At 41.2% G+C, this 19,240-nt stretch overlaps 1 protein-coding gene across 1 annotated transcript; it reads left to right on the top strand.

The window, feature by feature from the left end:
* Positions 1 to 297: 297 nt before the first annotated feature.
* On the top strand, positions 298 to 18,184 carry LOC125302407 (serine/threonine-protein kinase 4-like). Its single transcript, XM_048255558.1, has 11 exons — positions 298 to 1,041; positions 2,880 to 2,960; positions 3,986 to 4,114; positions 4,378 to 4,492; positions 4,790 to 4,954; positions 5,075 to 5,242; positions 5,527 to 5,664; positions 6,002 to 6,130; positions 7,014 to 7,203; positions 12,154 to 12,305; positions 16,230 to 18,184. Exons 1-11 carry the CDS (start codon positions 998 to 1,000, stop codon positions 16,383 to 16,385), a joined length of 1,467 nt encoding a protein of 488 aa, XP_048111515.1. The 5' UTR covers positions 298 to 997; the 3' UTR covers positions 16,386 to 18,184.
* The last annotated feature ends 1,056 nt before the right edge of the window (positions 18,185 to 19,240 follow it).

Below are 19,240 nucleotides of genomic sequence, written 5' to 3'. Positions count from 1 at the left end.
GGCATTTAACAATACAATCATTGAAAGAATGCTTCTCAAGATATGGTGCATAATATTTTGGTAGCTATAAGCTACATGTTGGAGGGGCTACAGTATTTAGCCAAAGAAGGTAGAAGTTGGTTCTTTGTGCACATCACAAAGCAGGCTGTGGTGTAGCATGAACAATGTACACTAGATCAGATTCAGTGGAAATGATGGATCTGGGTATGCCGTGTGAACATGATTCCGGAGGTGGAAGGTCCCAAATTAAGATCAGCAACGAAGATTTTGGTGAAGGTTGTCACTACTAGTGTGTCAGTGGAGTGTGATCAGGGGGAGGTAGCTCACTTGCACAATCTGAAATCCGAGAATGTGATCTATGATTTTCCCATAAATGCATATATTAATGTAGGTATTACAATTGTAATTTAAGCGTACATAGTGATCAGCATGCATAGTGATGAAAGTCAACCCAAAAAATATGAAATGGCATCTCTTAAGACCTAAATGGGAGAATTGGTTTTGTAGTAATATAACAGTACATTTACCACATGCTCTAATATTTACCCAGACCATTTACCAGAGACGTGACGCCCTCTATCGTCCGCGTTTGTCTCTAGAGATTGGATTTTCCTAGTCACTAGTCTTTGTTAAGCACTTCAGTACTTCCGTGCCTCGTCTCTCGACTTGCTTCCTGATTCTCAACTAACGTCAGTTAGCCTACCAAACTGTTAACTGCTAGCTGTTACACTGTCGAAGTTAATGAAATATGGCGAATACAAGGGAAACGTAAACCACTGTGTAAAGTTGAATATCATCCCAGCTTATAGCGTTAGCAAGCTAAGTACACCTGCTATTTGTGTTAGCGCAGTCATCTGTTTAGCTAGCTAGCTGAGTGGGCTTTCTATTTGGCCCCTAGTTGCTGCTTCAGCGCATTAACGTTAGCTAGCTAACGTTGGCGGGTTTGTTGCCTGAGGAAGGAAATAGTGGAAATCGTTCTCAAATGTCAAAATAAACCATGGAGAATAAAGAGAAGGTACAGCTAAGGAACCATCCACGCAGGTAAGAAACAATTACCGTTAGTTTCCTAGCTGTGTTAGCTTAGATATTAAACTATCAACACTGCGTGCCCACCACCTAACGTAACGTTAAATGTTAACGTTATCGTTAGTTGAACTTTCTAAATCTCTGGGCAGATAACGAGAACTAACCAGTTGCTCAGCATTGCATTCATTTATGTTGAGCTTCTCAAGTACGTGAGATGACAGACTGTTTCAGGAATGGTTATTATTTTATTTTGTTATGACACGATGTAACGGTAACTTGGATTAATGAATAAAGTAACAATGGCTGAACTCGAACCTGTCCGTTAACGTTACCAGGCTCACATCTTATGGGAGACCTAAACGCGTCGTTGACAAGTTCATTAGCAGCTACACACTGGTAGCCACTAGATCTAGTTACTTTAACTAATGTTACGAGTTTAAAGTTCAGTAAGTTGTGTGTTGATGGTATGTTAGTTGGCTCACGTGGCCTCTATTTTTGCTCTGCAGTAACGTGTTTTACCTGACAGTCTGCTTTCCTGATGTTAAACGGATTAAGAAAGAAATGAATAGTCTACATCTAGACAACGTTACTGACACTTGTAACAGGAAAGTCTTACTACTCATGGAGGAGGGAAAGTGTTACTGTGAGATTGAGTCATTCATTGCTTGTAGTCACTCAGGCCTGCAGCTACATGATAAACGAAGTGGCTCAACAAGCTAATGCAATAACCAGGTTGCACTACTACAACATTTGTTTTGTGTCTTTTAGATGTTGCCATTTAGTGCTGAATGTTTTACCAGTCGTAGTAGAGGAGTAGGCCTAATAGATACTCTGATAGATCTATTATTTGGTTGATATTATAGGCCCATTGGCCTGTGAAGTCAGTCACTATCATTCAGTAGTCTGAATGATGGTTTGGAAAGGGTAAAGTACAAACGCTTGACTTTGCCTGTTGTCTTGGTGAATCCAGGGTTATCTGTGACTTAAATAGAGTCCGATGGTTAACGTTAGTGTAGGTAAATAGTATTTGAGTGTGTTTTGCAACCAGTCTATTTGTTCCTCATAGCAATAGGGCCCAAGATCCGCATAGCAATGGGAACGGATAGGCCTAGGCTAGTACTCACCTTAGGCCATTCCTTTTTGTGATTTGGACCTACCTCCCACCTGTCACCAGATGAAGATGTTCACCCAGTGGTTTTGGTGCTTTACTTAGTCACTGAATGTGTTAATAGTCTTTGACAGTCTTGACTGACTATTGCAAAATATCTTCACAATGCCACTGCCTCTGATGTAAATTAGTACTGGTAGGACTATTGCCTAGACAGAACATATTTTTTATGGAGCAGCTCACAAGAACATTGCAAGTGTTTTAGTACATTCATTGTGAATGGTTTTGTAAACAGTATGCCAACCTGTGGTACATGTTATTGACTGTTCGGACATTTCTGGTCTGACTCTCTGAACAAGTTGGAAGTAGGTTAAGAATTGTCTGCATAATGCTGGCTATTGCATACTTTAACAGCCCTTTTTATAGGCCTAGTACATTTAGGATAGCACTGCAAACACATGGTGTAGTTTGTGCTCTGGGAAATTCCTTATAGGAATAGAAATAGAATAGAAAGGAATAGAGGGGATAAAAAAATGTGATGCTATTCATAGTGATGGTGATAAAAACAAAAGTCAGTTCTCCTCAGCTATCAAAAAGCACATTATAGGTTAAAGCAAGAAAATTGGAACTTCACTGGAAAAAAACAACATTCTGTTGTCAATTCATGCATGCAAGTCATCCCTTGTACTTTGTGTGAAGTGTGTACTTTGGTGTGACATGTTCTCTCTCTTTTTTCCCCCTGAAGGCAACTCAAGAAGTTGAGTGAAGACAGTTTGACAAAGCAGCCAGAGGAAGTATTTGATGTTTTAGAGAAAATTGGCGAAGGGTGAGTGCTGGTGATTTGAATGTTCAACAATTTTATTGTATTACTAGATTTAGGCCTACAGATGGAAAATAAACTATGAGTGGATATGAGGAAGCCAATGGCGAAACTTGCCATTCATTCCTAATAAACATTTATGTTAGACCAGTGTGCGGTGATATTCTCTACTTTTGAAAATACACTGTGTTGTCAGTGTTTCCCACAGAATTTAATTGTATTTGTGGTAGGTGAAGGGGGGGGGGGGGGGGTTGAAATGTTGAGCAAACATTCTGTGTCGGAGTCAATAAAATAAATAGCCTATAGTTATACTTGCCTTGCACAAGAATTAGATATTGACAAGTAGCTTTAACATTATAGTGTGCAAACCTCGACAACCCAACAGTATTCTAACGTTAATGTAGGGACACTGCTTTCTGCTTGAAAGTTATTCTAAATTTCTTGTCTTGGTAGTCTGCTTTTGAATACAAAATTTAAGCGAAACCCATCACTACTGAGCATGCCTCCTTACTTCCTCTTACTCAGCTTCCTATAGGTGTGTTTCTGTTTTCTCTACTGATGCATATTTGTTGTTTTTTTCCCGTTCTTGTGTAACTGTCTGAATCAAAGTCTGGTGCAGGCTTACATCATGGCCTGTATGATACAACTCGTTTTGCTCTGTTGGTTTGATTAAAATGGTGAATATTTTTTGTTACTCAGTTTCGGAATGAAATGTCACAAATTAGACATTAAGTCCTATTTTTCTTAGCACAGGGTACATTAAAGGGAAGTTCAGTTGGGTGTCGCCTACTCCCATGTGAATGGAACTTCCTTCAACTTCAAGGCAACTACTACTCTGTCTCACCAAACATCTAAAATCCTTGTTATGGTCGTCACCATAATTGTTGTTGCTGAATGATGCAACCCTACTGGTATCCACGCCTCAAATGAGCATGAGCGGCACTTTTAGCTTAGTTAGTTAGATATTTGAAGTTTATTGATTTGTGACAATAAATGTTGTCGTGTGTGTGTGTGTGGTTTTCCCCCAACAGCTCCTATGGCAGTGTGTTCAAAGCCCATTTTAAGGAAACAGGGGAGATTGTGGCCATCAAGCAGGTGCCGGTGGAGTCGGATCTGCAGGAGATCATCAAGGAGATCTCAATCATGCAACAGTGCAATAGGTGACTGCTCTTAATACCTTATAAAATAAAGTCAAAGTAAAGTTACAGGTATTTAGCAGAGGTTTTTATGGCTGATTGAATGACTGATGATTGACAGGTGTCATTGCTACTACTGCTCCAAACCACTTTCTGTTTGCATCTTGATATGATAAATTGCAACATGTCAATTAGGATTCTTCTGATAATGTCCTTGAACTTCAGATTGACGAGGGTACCTTTCCAGGCGAGTCATAAAGTCTTTCCTTTTTTTGTTTGTTATACAGTCCACATGTTGTGAAGTATTATGGAAGTTATTTCAAGAACACAGATCTGTGGATCGTCATGGAGTACTGTGGCGCCGGCTCTGTCTCTGACATCATCCGGCTACGCAATAAAACGGTGAGACAGAAGTTGACCACTTCCACTGCGCCTCAGAGAACAGAGGTTCCGCCACTCTAGTTCCCCTGAATAAAGCCTCTGAAGGCTCCCAGTCGGTCAAAGACAATAGTTGATTGCTTTAAAGAAGAAGTGGGAGCATTGCAAGTCTTCAACATGACCTCTGTTACAAGAACACCACCCTTACCCACACAGACACTTCATTGTTTGACCCATGATTGTTATGTCAAAGAATTTAACAGATGAAATGAGACAAGAATTAATGGTATGGTGAGAGCTAACCACTTTTGTGCTCCGCAGTTGACAGAGGATGAGATTGCCGCTATCCTGCAGTTCACTTTAAAAGGTTTGGAGTACCTTCACTTTATGAGGAAGATTCACAGGGACATCAAAGCTGGGAACATCCTGCTCAATGCTGAGGGACAGGCCAAGCTAGCTGACTTTGGTGTGGCTGGACAGCTAACGGTATGAAGGTCCCATAGTGTCCCAAGTGAAATGTGTTGTGTTGTGTTGTTTTTTGTAGCTAAATTGTCTAAATCTAATGTCATCTGTCCAACAATATTCAAATTTTTCTTTGACGGGCAGGACACCATGGCAAAGCGCAACACTGTGATTGGCACGCCATTCTGGATGGCACCAGAGGTGATTCAAGAGATCGGGTACAACTGTGTGGCGGATATCTGGTCTCTGGGCATCACAGCCATAGAGATGGCAGAGGGCAAGCCTCCGTACGCAGACATCCACCCGATGAGGGTGAGCATTCTTTTTTTTTTGTGATCAACTTTTATTGGTTTTCATAAACCCATATATTCATTGAACATGGCCTATCTTAATTCTGTAGCCTATAATAGACTATTGTTGTAGTCTGGATTTTGTGATACAATTTTGTTTCAAAAGTCAAAGTGTTTACTTTTGTCATAAAAATATCAGGGTTGGCCAGTCATTGTGATTGAGTTGTTATATACCCTCTAGAGAATTTTGTGGACTTGTATGGTCAGAGAGCCTCTAACATCATGTGACTTCTCTTTTTCCTCAAGGCCATTTTTATGATCCCCACCAATCCTCCCCCCACGTTCAGACACCCTGACCAGTGGTCTGAGCCTTTCAAAGACTTTGTGACACAGTGCTTGGTGAAGAACCCTGAAAACAGAGCCACGGCCACCCAGCTTCTGCAGGTACCCCACTCACTCACCCCCTCCCTCCCTCCCTCCAACGTGAAGCCTGTTTTTCTAGTGCACACTTGCCCAGCCTTTCTTTCATTGTCTTTTACTCACTGTTCATACAATATTGTACATCTCTATCCGGTCTGTTAAGTATTGCCTTCATATTACTGGCTTCTCACTGGAGAGAGCCTAGTAAAAAACAATGCAAATAAACAGCACCGCGTTTGGTCTTTTTAATGTTTCCCTGTTGTATGTTTCCCTGTTGTGTCTAGTTTCCCTGCAGTATTTCAGCTTGTTGTCTTGGCTGTGAGTATTTACGGTGTTCATTTTGTTCTGCTCTGTCCCCAAGCACCCGTTCACTAAGAGCTCCAATCCCAGCAGCATCCTACGGGCCCTGATCACTGACGCAATGGAGATTAAGCTGAAGAAGCAGGAGGAGCAGCAGAGGGAGCAGGACCAGGACGAGGAGGAGAACTCGGTACGAGCACCACAGTTGCAGCTACACACACAGTAAAACACAACAAAAGACAAAGTTTGGCAAACGTATACAATTATTAGCGTACTTGCTGAAGTATTCACACTATCGTTCTTTTTAAGTGTACTATCTTTTTATTATTCCCGTCAGCATACTTTTGACTTTCCAAAGTGTTTGCCCATCACAATCAAGCGAAATCGGCGGCGTAGCTGCCAAACAGGAAGTAGGTCATATCACAGCAACCCTTTCACGTATCAAAACCAAACTTGGTACATGGACTCGTGACTCCATTGCAGGGCTTGAAAACGAAATTATTTTTCAAACGTTCCGTTCCGAACGGTTTAGGTAGGCCTATGTTTAACGTTTTCGTTCTTGCATGCGTTCCGCCACCAACATATCGGTCTTGAACCGGTTCGGAACGCAAAATATCGTTCGTTCTTAAAGTTCCGGCAGTGTTTGGCGGGCCTATCAAGTCTATTTTTGTGGACTTTACCTTAGAATAGACGTACTCATTATTTCCCCTTGATTTAGCCTATACCGTAGCTATGCTCACTCATAGCCTAGTGACCATTTATGTTGTGTAATAGGCCTAGCATAGGGCCTACCTTAAATAGCTTATAGTTTGTTAACAGTCACAGTTTTGTCATAACTCCCTCTATACATTTTTGCATTTAGAATAGCTCTGAAACCGGGGGCGAACACGTCGCAGGGGGGGGCGCCAGTGCGTGGATATCTCTGTCATCAGGGCAAACAGTACACCTTACGTACATTTTCATTTGTGTTGTTGACCATTTTTATGTACCTGTATAATAAAGTAATCGTGGCATATTTTTTGATACTGTGAAATTGAAATGTACTGTTTGCGTGTGCATGTGTACCACACTAGGAAGAGGATGACGTGGACCAGGGCACCATGGTCAGGGCAGGCACTTCTGACTTGGGCACCATCCGGGCGGCTGGGTCTCTGGGCAGCTCAGCGGGCACCATGATTGAGCATAGCGGCACCATGGTATCTCAAATGGGCACCATGGTCATCAACTCGGATGATGAAGATGAAGATGCTGGAACAATGAAAAGTAAGTGCAACTTAAATTCCGCTGAAGGTTACCCCTGCACTTGGTGTGGGTTTGACGGTGTTTACGTTTTGGGAAACATTCCCAGTCATTCTGGAGGTTTTTTGTTTGTTGTCATGCAGAAGGCTTTTGGAGTTGTAAGGTTAGTTATTTGTTTTTAATTCTTTCTTGATTGAGTTTCATTTAATTGGCGACTCTTCAGAGAAACGGATTAAAATGCAGCATATTTGGTGTGAATTAGTATAATATCTGAAAGTAAATCAAGTTTGCCAAGTATTTTTTAGATGACCTGTTTTTTCACATTTATATGAACCTCACTTTTGACATTTTTGGGCAAATGATTTTAAAATTGAGACCCAGTATGCCCTGGGCCCCCACTGGACCAGGTTGTGCTGTAGCTCACCCATCTCAGTTATAGGAGTGTCCACTTGGTGTCAGTACTGTTTCATTAGATGGACAGATGTTTTGGGGTGAGATCATGTGTGGAGTTTTCTCTCAAAGGTAGTTTATCATATGCCAGATATTCAAGCTAGGTTTATGCTTGTAGAATATCATGGGCATCAATATCAACACATTGGATTTGAAAATAAATATTTGACAGGCCTTGGTTTTGGGACCCATTCATGATATAGACAAGATTTGAACCAAATCTGAGAGGGTGCAGCAGCAACAACCTGATTTGACACAGAAAGACCCTACAGTAGCGGGATGATGCCTTTTCATTGCTTTGTGTGCTCATGTGTCTTTCTTGCAGAGTTGTAAGTGCAATCAGGTTTTTTTTTTTTTTATTGAAAAACTTTTATTGAATACAACTATTAAGATGTAGGACAGTGTTGCGTTAACCTTGTGTAACTATATAAACATTATTTTATACGATTTTATTGTGCCATATCATATATCGTATATTGCCATTTCTCCTCAACATATTGAGATCAGGGCCGTATCATCCAGCCCTACTGCAAATGCTGTTTAAACCATACCTCATTTGACTATTAATCGTGGGGAATGACTTCAAGCGAATTTTGTTGATAATTCAGTTCACCACATGATAATGAGCAGTGATTGACTGATGGACAATTTCATTGACGGGTTGATTGACAGATGAAACTACATAGGTCCCATGGGAGGCCAATATGGTTATTACTGCGGTTCTTTGGTCTCGTGGGTTGAGATGTCTGTTGTTGAGGGGAGTTCGCTTGCTAACATAACATAAACTGGCTGGCAGACACCTCACAAATAACCTCAGGCGTATTTTATGGTTACAATAACTAGGTTATTGGATTACATTGTGTCTTTCTCGATAACTTTTATAAAATCTAAGCAAGAAAAGAGCAAAAAAAAACATTTATATTTAACCACGGCAGTGTATGGAGTTTGACAATCTAACTACCATTTCATTGGTGAGCTACAGGGACACAGGTGACGCAGGAATGAAAAAGGTTCGAGACGGCGTAAAGGCAATGGCATAGCTACTGCATCGAGTCGTCACAGAACCATAAATTGGGCTTTAGAATGGAAATTATAGTGAGACCAAGAAATCAATGTTCGTATGTGATGTTATTTATTTAATTTTGTCTTTGGCTACTACTGTAACATAAACTGTTTATATGAGGCTGAAGAGTTTTTTTTTTTTGTTGGTGGTAACGTGCTGGTAGTTCCTCCAGTACGAGTTCTACCCCTGATACGCCTCCTTAAAGTTTTGTGGTTAGATTGGTGCGGTGAAACAATATGAAATCTGTACGTAATCAGTGTTTTGCTTGGCCTTTAACTTCAAGTGACCCAGGTTGAAAATGTGAGGCTGGCTCTTGCCTCAACATGGATTTCTAATCAGGGGGACCTTATTTTTCTTAATCGCGTCAGCCTAGATGGAGAGGTTTCAGGTGTTCTGTCTCACTGAGCTCGTTTGATAGGGGAAGGTTAGCTATACTGTCCTCTCAGAGCATTAGAAAGGCTGTACGGCAGACAGTGAGTTGCAGTTTTATCTCCAGATTGATTTTTAATTACACTGCTTGCTCTTTCCTGCACTAACAGTGCTCTTAGACAATTCTCAGTAGCTCTTCCATTTTAAAGGTATTCATACAGCAAAATTGCCATCACTCTCTTTTGCCGTAAAGATTTTATTTCCATTTCTGAGATTTATGTAAATTGCATTTGAGTAATCACATATAGACAGTAAAAGTCTGTGTTTTGTGGTTATTTTCTGTTGATGTTGATTTACCTAGTATATTTAGAACTTATATAATCTTTTTTTCCACACATTATAGCTTTTTGTCCCAGTCATTATAGCCCAACAGGTATTGTTTAAATGCAGAAAACAGATTGATGATGTTGCGGGCTGTCTTTGAAGTCAGTCTTTGTGCTCCTCAGTGTGTTCAGCTCCAGTTGCAGCTCTGACACCTTGGTGTCTGGTAGCCTAAATGAAACCAATCTATCAGCATCGAGCCCTCAGATACCCAACGGTGAGAGAGAATCAGATTTGTATGGATTATCAAATAGCTGTAAAGCTGACATTTCTTAAGAAACCTGCGCTGAACCACATTTCCTTTCTAAAATTAAAATTTCCCCCAGTCACTTCCTCTCGGTGACAGGTCCACCCTCAGTATGTATCAGAGTGTGGCCCAGAATAAGTTATTGATTCGTTCTAATGGCACTTTCAGAATTAAATGGCAGTTGGTTAGAATTGGCAGGTTCCGGAAAGAGACACTCAGGACAAAAATGATTAGTCAGTTGAATTAGCCTCGTCATATCCAGTGCAATGACATCACCAAGGTTTCGACAGCTATCGGAAGCACTGCCCAAAACTGTAAGCGTATACATTAATGTTAAATAAATGGCCTTGAATTCTAGTCAGCCTTCTGTGTAGTCTCACCAAGGTTTTCTGTCCACTCTCTTATGCTGGCCACTGCAAAGCAGACACAGGACAGAGATCTGTAGGAACCACCTCTTGTATGCCTCATGTTTGGATACCTTATCTGTATAAGTATATATACTCTTTTGATCCCGTGAGGGAAATTTGGTCTCTGCATTTATCCCAATCCGTGAATTAGCACTCAGCACACAGTGAACACACAGTGAGGTGAAGCACACACTAATCCGGCGCAGTGAGCTGCCTGCAACAACAGCGGCGCTCGGGGAGCAGTGAGGGGTTAGGTGCCTTGCTCAAGGGCACTTCAGCCGCGGCCCACTGGTCGGGGCTCGAACCGGCAACCCTCCGGTTACAAGTCCAGAGTGCTAACCAGTGGGCCACGGCTGCCCCTGCACTGTATATGTAGCTTTACATTACTTTCCATACATCATATACCTTTTACATTTTTCATATGTGTTTGTAACATCTGGGTTTCAAAGATGGTGGTGTGCGTTTGGGGGGGTCCTTGGTTTATCTTCAGGTTTAATTTTGTTGGTCTGCTGAAATATTCCACAATTCCTCCAATTGAAGGCTCACCACACAAGGTGTGTTCGCCAGGGTGGTATCCATGGTAGTAGTCGAGAGGGAGAGTTGAGCCATTGGGCTCAAAGTAATACATTTAGCAGCAAGTAGTGGTGGATGCCAAGACGCAATGGTGAGTCATAGGGTGACCAGGATTACAGTGAAGTGAATTGCATGAGGAGACAAGTATGATCGTGACATATCTGTGCAGGGGAAACATTTTCTGGGTTTTAGAGGATTTTGAGATTGACACGCCTTGGTGAAAAGGTCAAGAAATAGGGTTTAGCGCAATCACTCCAAGGTTTTGCCATCTTGTGATTTTGTACGTTCAAGGATAGCCTGCATTTGTGGGTTGTTGTTTTTCCATATAAGAATTTAATTCTGCATTATTTGTATTGTTTAAATGATCTGCAAGTCAAAAAGGCTCATTGGACAGTTATTTTGGTCATCCAAATCATTGCTTCACTATGTTGTTCTGCTTAGGTATAGCTTACTAATAGCCTACTTTTTATTATTTTTAAACGTATGTTGTTTTGATGTTAAATGACAGCAAAATCTATTTAAACATGCAAGTTCACCTGCTTTGTTCTCAGAGACTTGAGACCCTCAGACTTGAAATTAGGTTGTGATACAAAAAAAAATAAAATACAAAAAATGGCAAGTGTTTTTTTTGTCATTTGCATGGTCTTTCAGCGATTTGTAATGATTGTAATCATACGGTGTTGAGGCTGTGCCAGCATTAGATTTGTCTCGGGAGTCTGCTGTTTCCATGTGTAGTTGTATTAATAGTGTCATAACTTAGAATGATGTTTTGTGGTGCCATTGCTAAATCAACCTCTTGTGCCTTGCTTGCTTATGTACTAAATCTGCCCTAAAGGAAGAGGGAAGAGTGGCTAAGACAATAAGGAAGTGTGTGAATAATTGAAGAGCCTGTGAATTAATGATAAGCAGAGGGTCTTAGCTCAGTGGGGGGCCGAAGGGTTATGTGTCTCAGCATGGGGTTCTTCTGCACATATGGAGGCGACATAGGGCTGCACCTTTAAGAGACCCACCAGGCATGTTCGTGTGCTTAAAATTCCTTGACTACATATTTGAAAAAGTATTCCGACTATCCCCCAAGGTTACCCCGATGAAACATTCCCCTAGCCCATTTAATTCAGCAATGGACCAAAACCATTAGGAAAGCCACATAATCTTATTAGTCAGGCCATGATCTACCTAATGGAGCACCATAACGACCACAGAAATGAGGTGTTGTCAGGTGATTTCATATTATACATTCTCTGACTTTTACCTGCAGAATACAGATATGAAAGGGTCAGACAGTTTCTCAGATAGTACCTGTGTCGCACCACTCCAGTCATGAAATAATTGTTTAATGCAGCTGTCAAGAACTGTTGGTGAATACACACACAAACACATGGCTATACTTAATGTTATGGTGGCATCAGACTTGCACATGTTTTAGTGGAGTTGTAGATGTTCCTAAGTAGTGACATCTCTGCCTGCTTGTACTTGTTCCGCAGGGAGAGACGAGACCATGCAGCAGCCTGCCAAACCATCGTTCCTGGAGTACTTTGAGCAGAAGGAGAAGGAGACCCAGAACCATGGAGAGTCCCCAAACGTAGCCAACAATGCAGACAACCGCAAGTTCCCCGCCGAAGTAGACATTGAGGTGGTAAGTTGTGTGTTTACTAAAACAACATGTCCAGTTCTATTAGAGATCAGCCTGAGGCAGATGATTGAGGTCACCGAAACTTCTCTGGAATATGGCTGAAACACAACCCCCTTTTTTTACCCACACCCTTCCAAGCCACATGTTCAAATCATACACAGCCACACTGGGCAGATGAGTAAGGCTGTGTCGCATACCGCATACTTCCATCAGTACACTGAACGCTTACTTCCGTAGTACTCAGTGAGCTCGAGAAATGGAGATCTATGTGAAAAATCACCAGATTTCTCCTTTATAATCCAGTCAGAGACCCTGTTGATGCATGTCCACACTAGATGAGTGTGTGTGCACATGTGTGAAGGTGTATGTGTGCTTATGTGAGTATACAGGTGTGTTTCAGCACCTTTAGTATAGACCCTTTCAAGAGAGTTCCATTATCAGCATCATAGTTGGCCCCACAAGACTTCCTTTTTAACATTCCATATGTTATCTTAATGTAGAGGAAGTAGATTGGGGCCCAAATAGAACGTTCAAGCATTGTTTTTGTTTTTATTGTTGAAAGGGTCTATATGTGAGGCTCCTGTCCAGTCCAAACAGCCATGGGAACAAGATGTGAATGGGTTTTCTCGCTCTTAATCTTAGTATTGTCCCAGTATCTGCACTATATACTTAAGCTAAGTATTTGAAGTGTGCAAGTAGGCTGGTTGAGACACAGCATAAGTCAACAAGGAAACCACCTGCAGTGCTGGGTCACTGCTATGACGGCACAGGGCTTCTACACACAGTTGAGTTCCGTCAACGCATGCCAGTGGGTGTTCCCGACGGTAGCTATGCAAATGACTTAAGGTATAACCGTAATTTGATTGGCTGGTGCAGTCTGTTGTTCGCTTGTTCATAATTTGATTGGCTGGTACCGTCCGTCGGTGCAGCAACAGCTGAACTTCTCAACGCGAGCGACGGGAGCAACGCAACGCAACAGACCTACAATTCAGTTCAGCAACGGATGACGTAAGCCCAAGTAAAGTGAACGGGATGCGTCTCCAGCACTGCAACGCACGCAACTGTGTGTATGAGCCGCCACTGTCCTGGAAAGTGATGCAACATGTTTTGAGGACACTTGATTTTTTTTTTTTTACTCGTCCTTGAAGAGATCATGAACATGCATTTTGTATTAGTCGTAGTCCGTAAGTGTGAGTGGGATGCATCTCTTAAGTTCAATGTAGTCTTCATGAGAGTCTGTGGAGAAAAAAAAAATGAATTTCATCTTTTGTCACAGTGTGGCAGCCTTGCCATCAGTTTTGAGGAAAAGGCCTTTGATTTTGGACAGGCTCTCAGATTTTAGCATGCCTGAAGAAACTGCTGAACTCCCAAGTCATTCCACATCTCCTCTATCGGAGCAGGGTTTATATATTTTGTCACATACTGCACCTTTTTGAAGGTGAATGAGTGATCATGTCTGGCATCCTGAGGACTGCTACTTTGTTCCCTCCAGTGGTCTTGTCAGGCTAGTATGTTATCTAGGTTCGCCACAGTGATGATGCACAGTGGCAGAACACTGAAGTTGGCCGCAGTTGCCTCATCAGATGAACGCACAGGCTCTGGGAGTTTCTTTGGTGTTTATTCGGTCTGTCTTTTACGAGGTCAGAAAAGTCCTGCCAAAGTTTCTCTCTCTGTTGTGCTACGTAAACAGCCTTTTGTTTATTTATATATTAATAGCAGTATATACTGTGATTCTTTTCATTCCTGGAATGATGTATAATGAATGAAAAAAATCACACTTCATGAAGGCTAAGCCAGGAGTGAGTCTTCAGAGGTGTGAACATGTTTTGTAATTGAAGTGTCAGTTAGAATCGGTCTGCTTACTTGCTGAAAGAAGATGGTGGTGTCTATTTTTAGGCCTCTTTTCAAGCGGCCGTTTGCTTTTATTTCTGGCCCGCCTTGATGCCCTTTGTGAAGCAATGTCACCAAACTGTATTGACATCTTCTGATGTCTGTCTGAAGGAACTTTTGAGATGCACGGCAGCAAGGCTTGTCGTTGGCCCACAATCCTCTCCTCGTGCACAAATAAAGATGTATTGCTTTGGGGTTTTAGAAGCAGTCCAATGCTTAGAACTAAACATTATGTTGACATAGTTTTAGTCATATGTGGTGGGCTTGTGGTTTATTTCTTGTAGCGGTTCTGGTCTTGCAGTGGGTGTGGTGAGCTTTGCAATGAGCTTTTGTATTGTCCTGTCATGCAGTTAACTAGTTCAACTAATGGATTCATTTAGTTGTGAAAAATAGCCCAGTAAAGCATAATTCTGTTGCTGCTTATTGTACACAAAAAACATTTTCTTTATGATCAGGTTTAGGCTGGTGCTTGGATACAGTCAGTGGAGGTTTATTAGTATAAAGTCTGATCATCTACAGGTCAGACAGGATGCACGTAAACATTCAGGCGTTGCTGACGAAGAGAGAGTCCTTGCAGGACGCTTCATTAGCTCTGAGTGGAAGATGCAGATTCCACCATTTTTGGCTCAGCAGGAGACCCAGGCAGCGTCAGGGGTGGTCGCAGTAACAATACACATGAATAGAGCCGGGGAAAGACATTTTAGACACCTGGACGGAGGCATCAGAGCGACTACTGAAGTCTGGTGTTTGTTGGGCACAAGCACGGAGGGCTGTGCATGACATTGCACATTTTTTTCTAAAACTGTATCTATTCCAGTCAGTGATTCTGTAAAGCAATTTAATCTCATTTGAGACTGATCAGTTTGCTTACAATCTCAGGTTTATTAAATATCATGCGGTCACAGTGAGACCTTTTTTGGTTCTGTTGCTGTTCGAAGGTACAAGGAGTCTACAGTTTTGGCCAAAAGTTTATTGATATTTGAGCTAAGCTAAATCACATTACAGCTCCCTTGATGGGTTAAACTGGTTTATAGCTCGGTGCTAATGAACACAAATTATATTTGTTCACTTACTACGCAAAAGTGCCCTTTTTGTGCAATAGGCAGACGTTACATTTAATCCTATAGCAGTGTTAACTACTCTAAAGAGTGCATAACCGTATGATTATCTCTATAGGAAATGTGTAGTGGGCAGTGTTTCAAACATTATTGACAGTGCAACAACATCCTTAATGCTTAGAAGATAAGATTGGCTTCAGTCTATTGATCTGATATTTTTGTCTCCTACAATGTCCCTGTAAGATGATACAGGGTTTGTAAGGCCATAATACTCATATTTGTATGTCAGTGTAGTGTCCTCAAATCCCTATATGTAGTAGTGTCCATCAACTGAGCCCGGGAAAGCAGAAACCACAGCTATAGGTAAACAGAGAATATGTATAATATCATATCTGTATTCAGTTTGATTCTCAATATCATGTCTGTATTCAGTTTGATACTCTACAGAAATATACAAAGCATAAGTTCTCTGTCCAGTGGAGGTCACGGCTGTTTCAGTTCACCCTTGCCAAATGACTGTTCAGTCTTTTTGTTCTCAGCCTGAAGGGTCAAGACACAGCACTTAGCGCAGACAGCACACCAAGGCCACTGTTATTTTCTCCACCCATCGATCAGGGGCAATAAATAGCCTCGAACTGCTGGTTGGAGCCGTAAGGAATCCACTGAGGGAAATGTAATAAAACGCAAGGCCATGACCCAAGTTTACCGAGCTCATCTCTGAGGGTGTGAAATTGCTGTGACATTGGTGATTGGGGGAACAACTGTTCCAAGACCTGTGCTCTAATGACTCATGCTTTTTTGGTCCATCAAGTCCACACTGTTTTTTTTTTTTTTGAATTGTGCTCAAAAACCCATGTTGTCTCATTCATCCACTGCTTTAGATACATCCTTGCTGGTACAGTGTATATAGCTACTGTCTACCATGCCTGCATTTTTGGACTGGGCTCTGATTTGCGTGTGTGTCTGTGTGTGTGTGTAGATGCGCTCGTGGAGTGTGGAGGAGCTGAGGAGGAGGCTGGCGTCCCTGGATCCTCAGATGGAACAGGAGATCGAGGAGATTCGGCAGCGCTACCAGGCCAAGCGCCAGCCCATCCTGGATGCCATCGAGGCCAAGAAGCGACGGCAGAAGAACTGAGCCACCACAGCCAGCCACCCCGAGGCTGTGTTTACCTCTGTAGTTCGACCGAAGACATTCCAGTCCGGCATGCAGACTTGCTCCTTAAGTTATATCAGTGCACTTGAAATTCATGTTTTTATTTTCTGTAGGTACTGCTAGATAACCGGTGTGGATGGTACTGTATTATTATACAAGCAGGAGGGTTGCCTTTTTTGACTGCCATACACCATCACACCATCTTGAATAATACTTATTGTTACCGTCTTCCTAGTTTTGTCGTAACGACTTGGTACTAACTGATGGTTCTCGGCATCACCTGACTGCAGTCTGCCCGCCATCATAGAGCAGGATCCTTTTTTTTCCAGCTTCATTTATTTTTGTGTGTGGTATCCTGTGTAGTATCCCATCAGCCATTCCGCCGCTGTGCATTGTACAAGCAAATTTAGACTGATGGATTGCTCTGTGTTGGCTACACACTGTTATTCCACCCCCAGCTATGATAAAGCTATATCCAATCTTATCTTCTAAGTTGTCTGAACAAAACAGACATGTACATTCCTCATTCTGTTTAAAACAGGGCCGAAATGAAAATGTTTCATTCATGTGGATTTTCTGGTGAAGTGCAGATGCTTGTGGTCAAGTCTGTGGCCTTAAGTGTAATCACCTGAATCATCTCCTGTGGTATCGCAGGCTTTAAGAGGACCTATCAACTCGCACAATTTACAGAGCTGTGCCCAAAGCTCAAACGGTTACACAGTTACAGGTTACAAACAAGTTCAAAACACAATCATGCATAGTCATCACAAAGCTATGGTGTGCATGTCTGCTAAGTCAGAACTAGCGAAGATAACAGCCTAAAAAGAGGATTCATTAGTTACAAAGCCAGTGTTTAAAAGTGAGGGAAACAATGTTTGAGTACAAGGGAACAAATCTTAATGTTATATTGATTTTTAGTCTGTGTGAACCAATGAACAATAGTGCACTTTGTTGATTTATTGCACTGTGCATTTTTAAAAAAAATATATTGTCTCGTTCAGTAACAGCACAGTTGAAATTTGTTATTTTTCTAATAAGAAAAGATTTTGAAAGCCTTAGGGACTTTTTTTATATACTGAAAGTGTATATTGGTTCTAAAAAAAAGGAACACACATCTGGCCTTTTTTGTAAAACAGGATTTGCATGTTTGTGCGCATAGCTTCTCAGGTTGTATTGTCTCAGGTGAATTTATAGATATTTCATAGTTATATAATATGAATACATATGTACTATAAACACAATTCTAGCCACTATATCACAATTCTATTCACTATTATGTCCTGCTGATTCTAAAGGGAAGATGCATGTATTTATTTTGAATTGCCTTATTATGCATTGTTATATTTACCTATTATGATGTCTAAAAGCATTGGATTTGGTGTCTACTGAATTGTTACATGTTAGGACATGTTAACCTGCCAATGTGTCCCATGTGACTACCATAAGGATCTTTTGGAGCACAATTTGAAACCAGCCTTATTTGTGGTCCATCACATAGTTTGTGTCATTTTAAGATTCTGCTCTGAGAATGGGCTCCTTTCTCCCCTGATACAAGTCCTGGCTGGTCGATTGAAGTAGCTATCACTGGAAAGATTTTCTGCATAATGTGAATGATGTAGCCTACTGTTGTTTGCAACTTTGAGTTTCCTTGGTTGTGCTATTAAGTTCTGACTGGTCCTGCCTTAAATTACAAAAGAATATCTCTATAGAAACGGTCAGTGTTTTGCATTTAGAGTTTGCCTGTTTTTATGTTTGTTCAATTAAACAGATTCCAGTTTATGTGCCTGATGCTTACTTGTGTTTTAAAACTGAAAGGGGAAAGAAGGTTCTCCAGAGCCCTCTTGAATGTCACTGTGTTCTCTAGTTGCATTTCTTAAAGTAGGAAAAGAAAGTTTGTCGTCCCAGGTGTTTTGTTTCCTTCTAATATCTTATCCAAATATTAATTTGTTCTATTTAATAAGGCCAATATCTGACTTTGAGCTGGACTCTGATGCACTGCGGCAGTGGTATTTGTTTCATAGATTCGCCTAAACGGCTCTTGTGCTGCCTTTGGTCCTATCCTTCACTCCCATCTCGATTTGTCAGATGCAGATAAGTATTACTACTCTGAACACAGATGGTGTACAGCCACCAAATGAAAAGGGATAGGTGTGTATCTATCTTGATTCTTTGCATTAAATAAGTGTGTCTAAGCAGTCTGTTGTAGCAGCTTTTTCCCATGTACATTTTTAAAGAAAATTCAAATTAACTCACCTATTGATGTGTAGTCTGTGAACCCTTTGCTGTTCTACCTTGTCACCTTACAACAAACCTATTCTTCACATCACATTACGGTTAAGTTTTCTCACAATAAACAGTTTAGTGACAAAAAAAAGAAATTTACGATGAAAGTAAACTGTTTTAATTTTATTTCATCAGTGTATCTTGACCATAGCAAATCACCACATCATGTCTTTGTCTAAGTTTCATATACATTCTTAAGTCTTATTCACACTCCCTTGGAGAGTACATTGAAGTCCACGCAAGAAAAATGCTTTTAATTGTATTGGATTGTTGGGAACAGTTTATAGCCATTTCTTTTATCCCTTGGGCACTAGCCAGTATAGTGATGCATCATGCTATGTATGGTAAATTGTCACTGGAAAAATGAGGGTTTGTATCTAAGTGTTTCCAGCAAAAACAGGCTATGGCTCAGAGAAACAGCATTGCAACATATTGCAACACTATTTTACTCTCACAGACATACAATAATCGTGCAGTGAACCATGTTATGGATTTTGAGTTGGGAGGGACTGTTGCAATGCTAAAGGTTGTTTTGGAAAACAGCACTCCTGTGC

This window comes from Alosa alosa, chromosome 10 (assembly GCF_017589495.1).
Source record: "Alosa alosa isolate M-15738 ecotype Scorff River chromosome 10, AALO_Geno_1.1, whole genome shotgun sequence".
Classification (NCBI taxonomy): Eukaryota; Metazoa; Chordata; class Actinopteri; order Clupeiformes; family Clupeidae; genus Alosa; species Alosa alosa.
This window is presented reverse-complemented; position numbering and strand designations above follow the sequence as displayed.

Excerpts from the sequence above, each read along its gene's own strand:
- LOC125302407 (XM_048255558.1), top strand. The coding sequence starts at position 998 with ATGGAGAATAAAGAGAAGGTACAGCTAAGGAACCATCCACGCAG. Across the intron at positions 4,115-4,377 it reads ATCATGCAACAGTGCAATAG|TCCACATGTTGTGAAGTATT; the intron begins GTGACTGCTCTT and ends TTTGTTATACAG. Across the intron at positions 7,204-12,153 it reads AGATGCTGGAACAATGAAAA|GGAGAGACGAGACCATGCAG; the intron begins GTAAGTGCAACT and ends CTTGTTCCGCAG.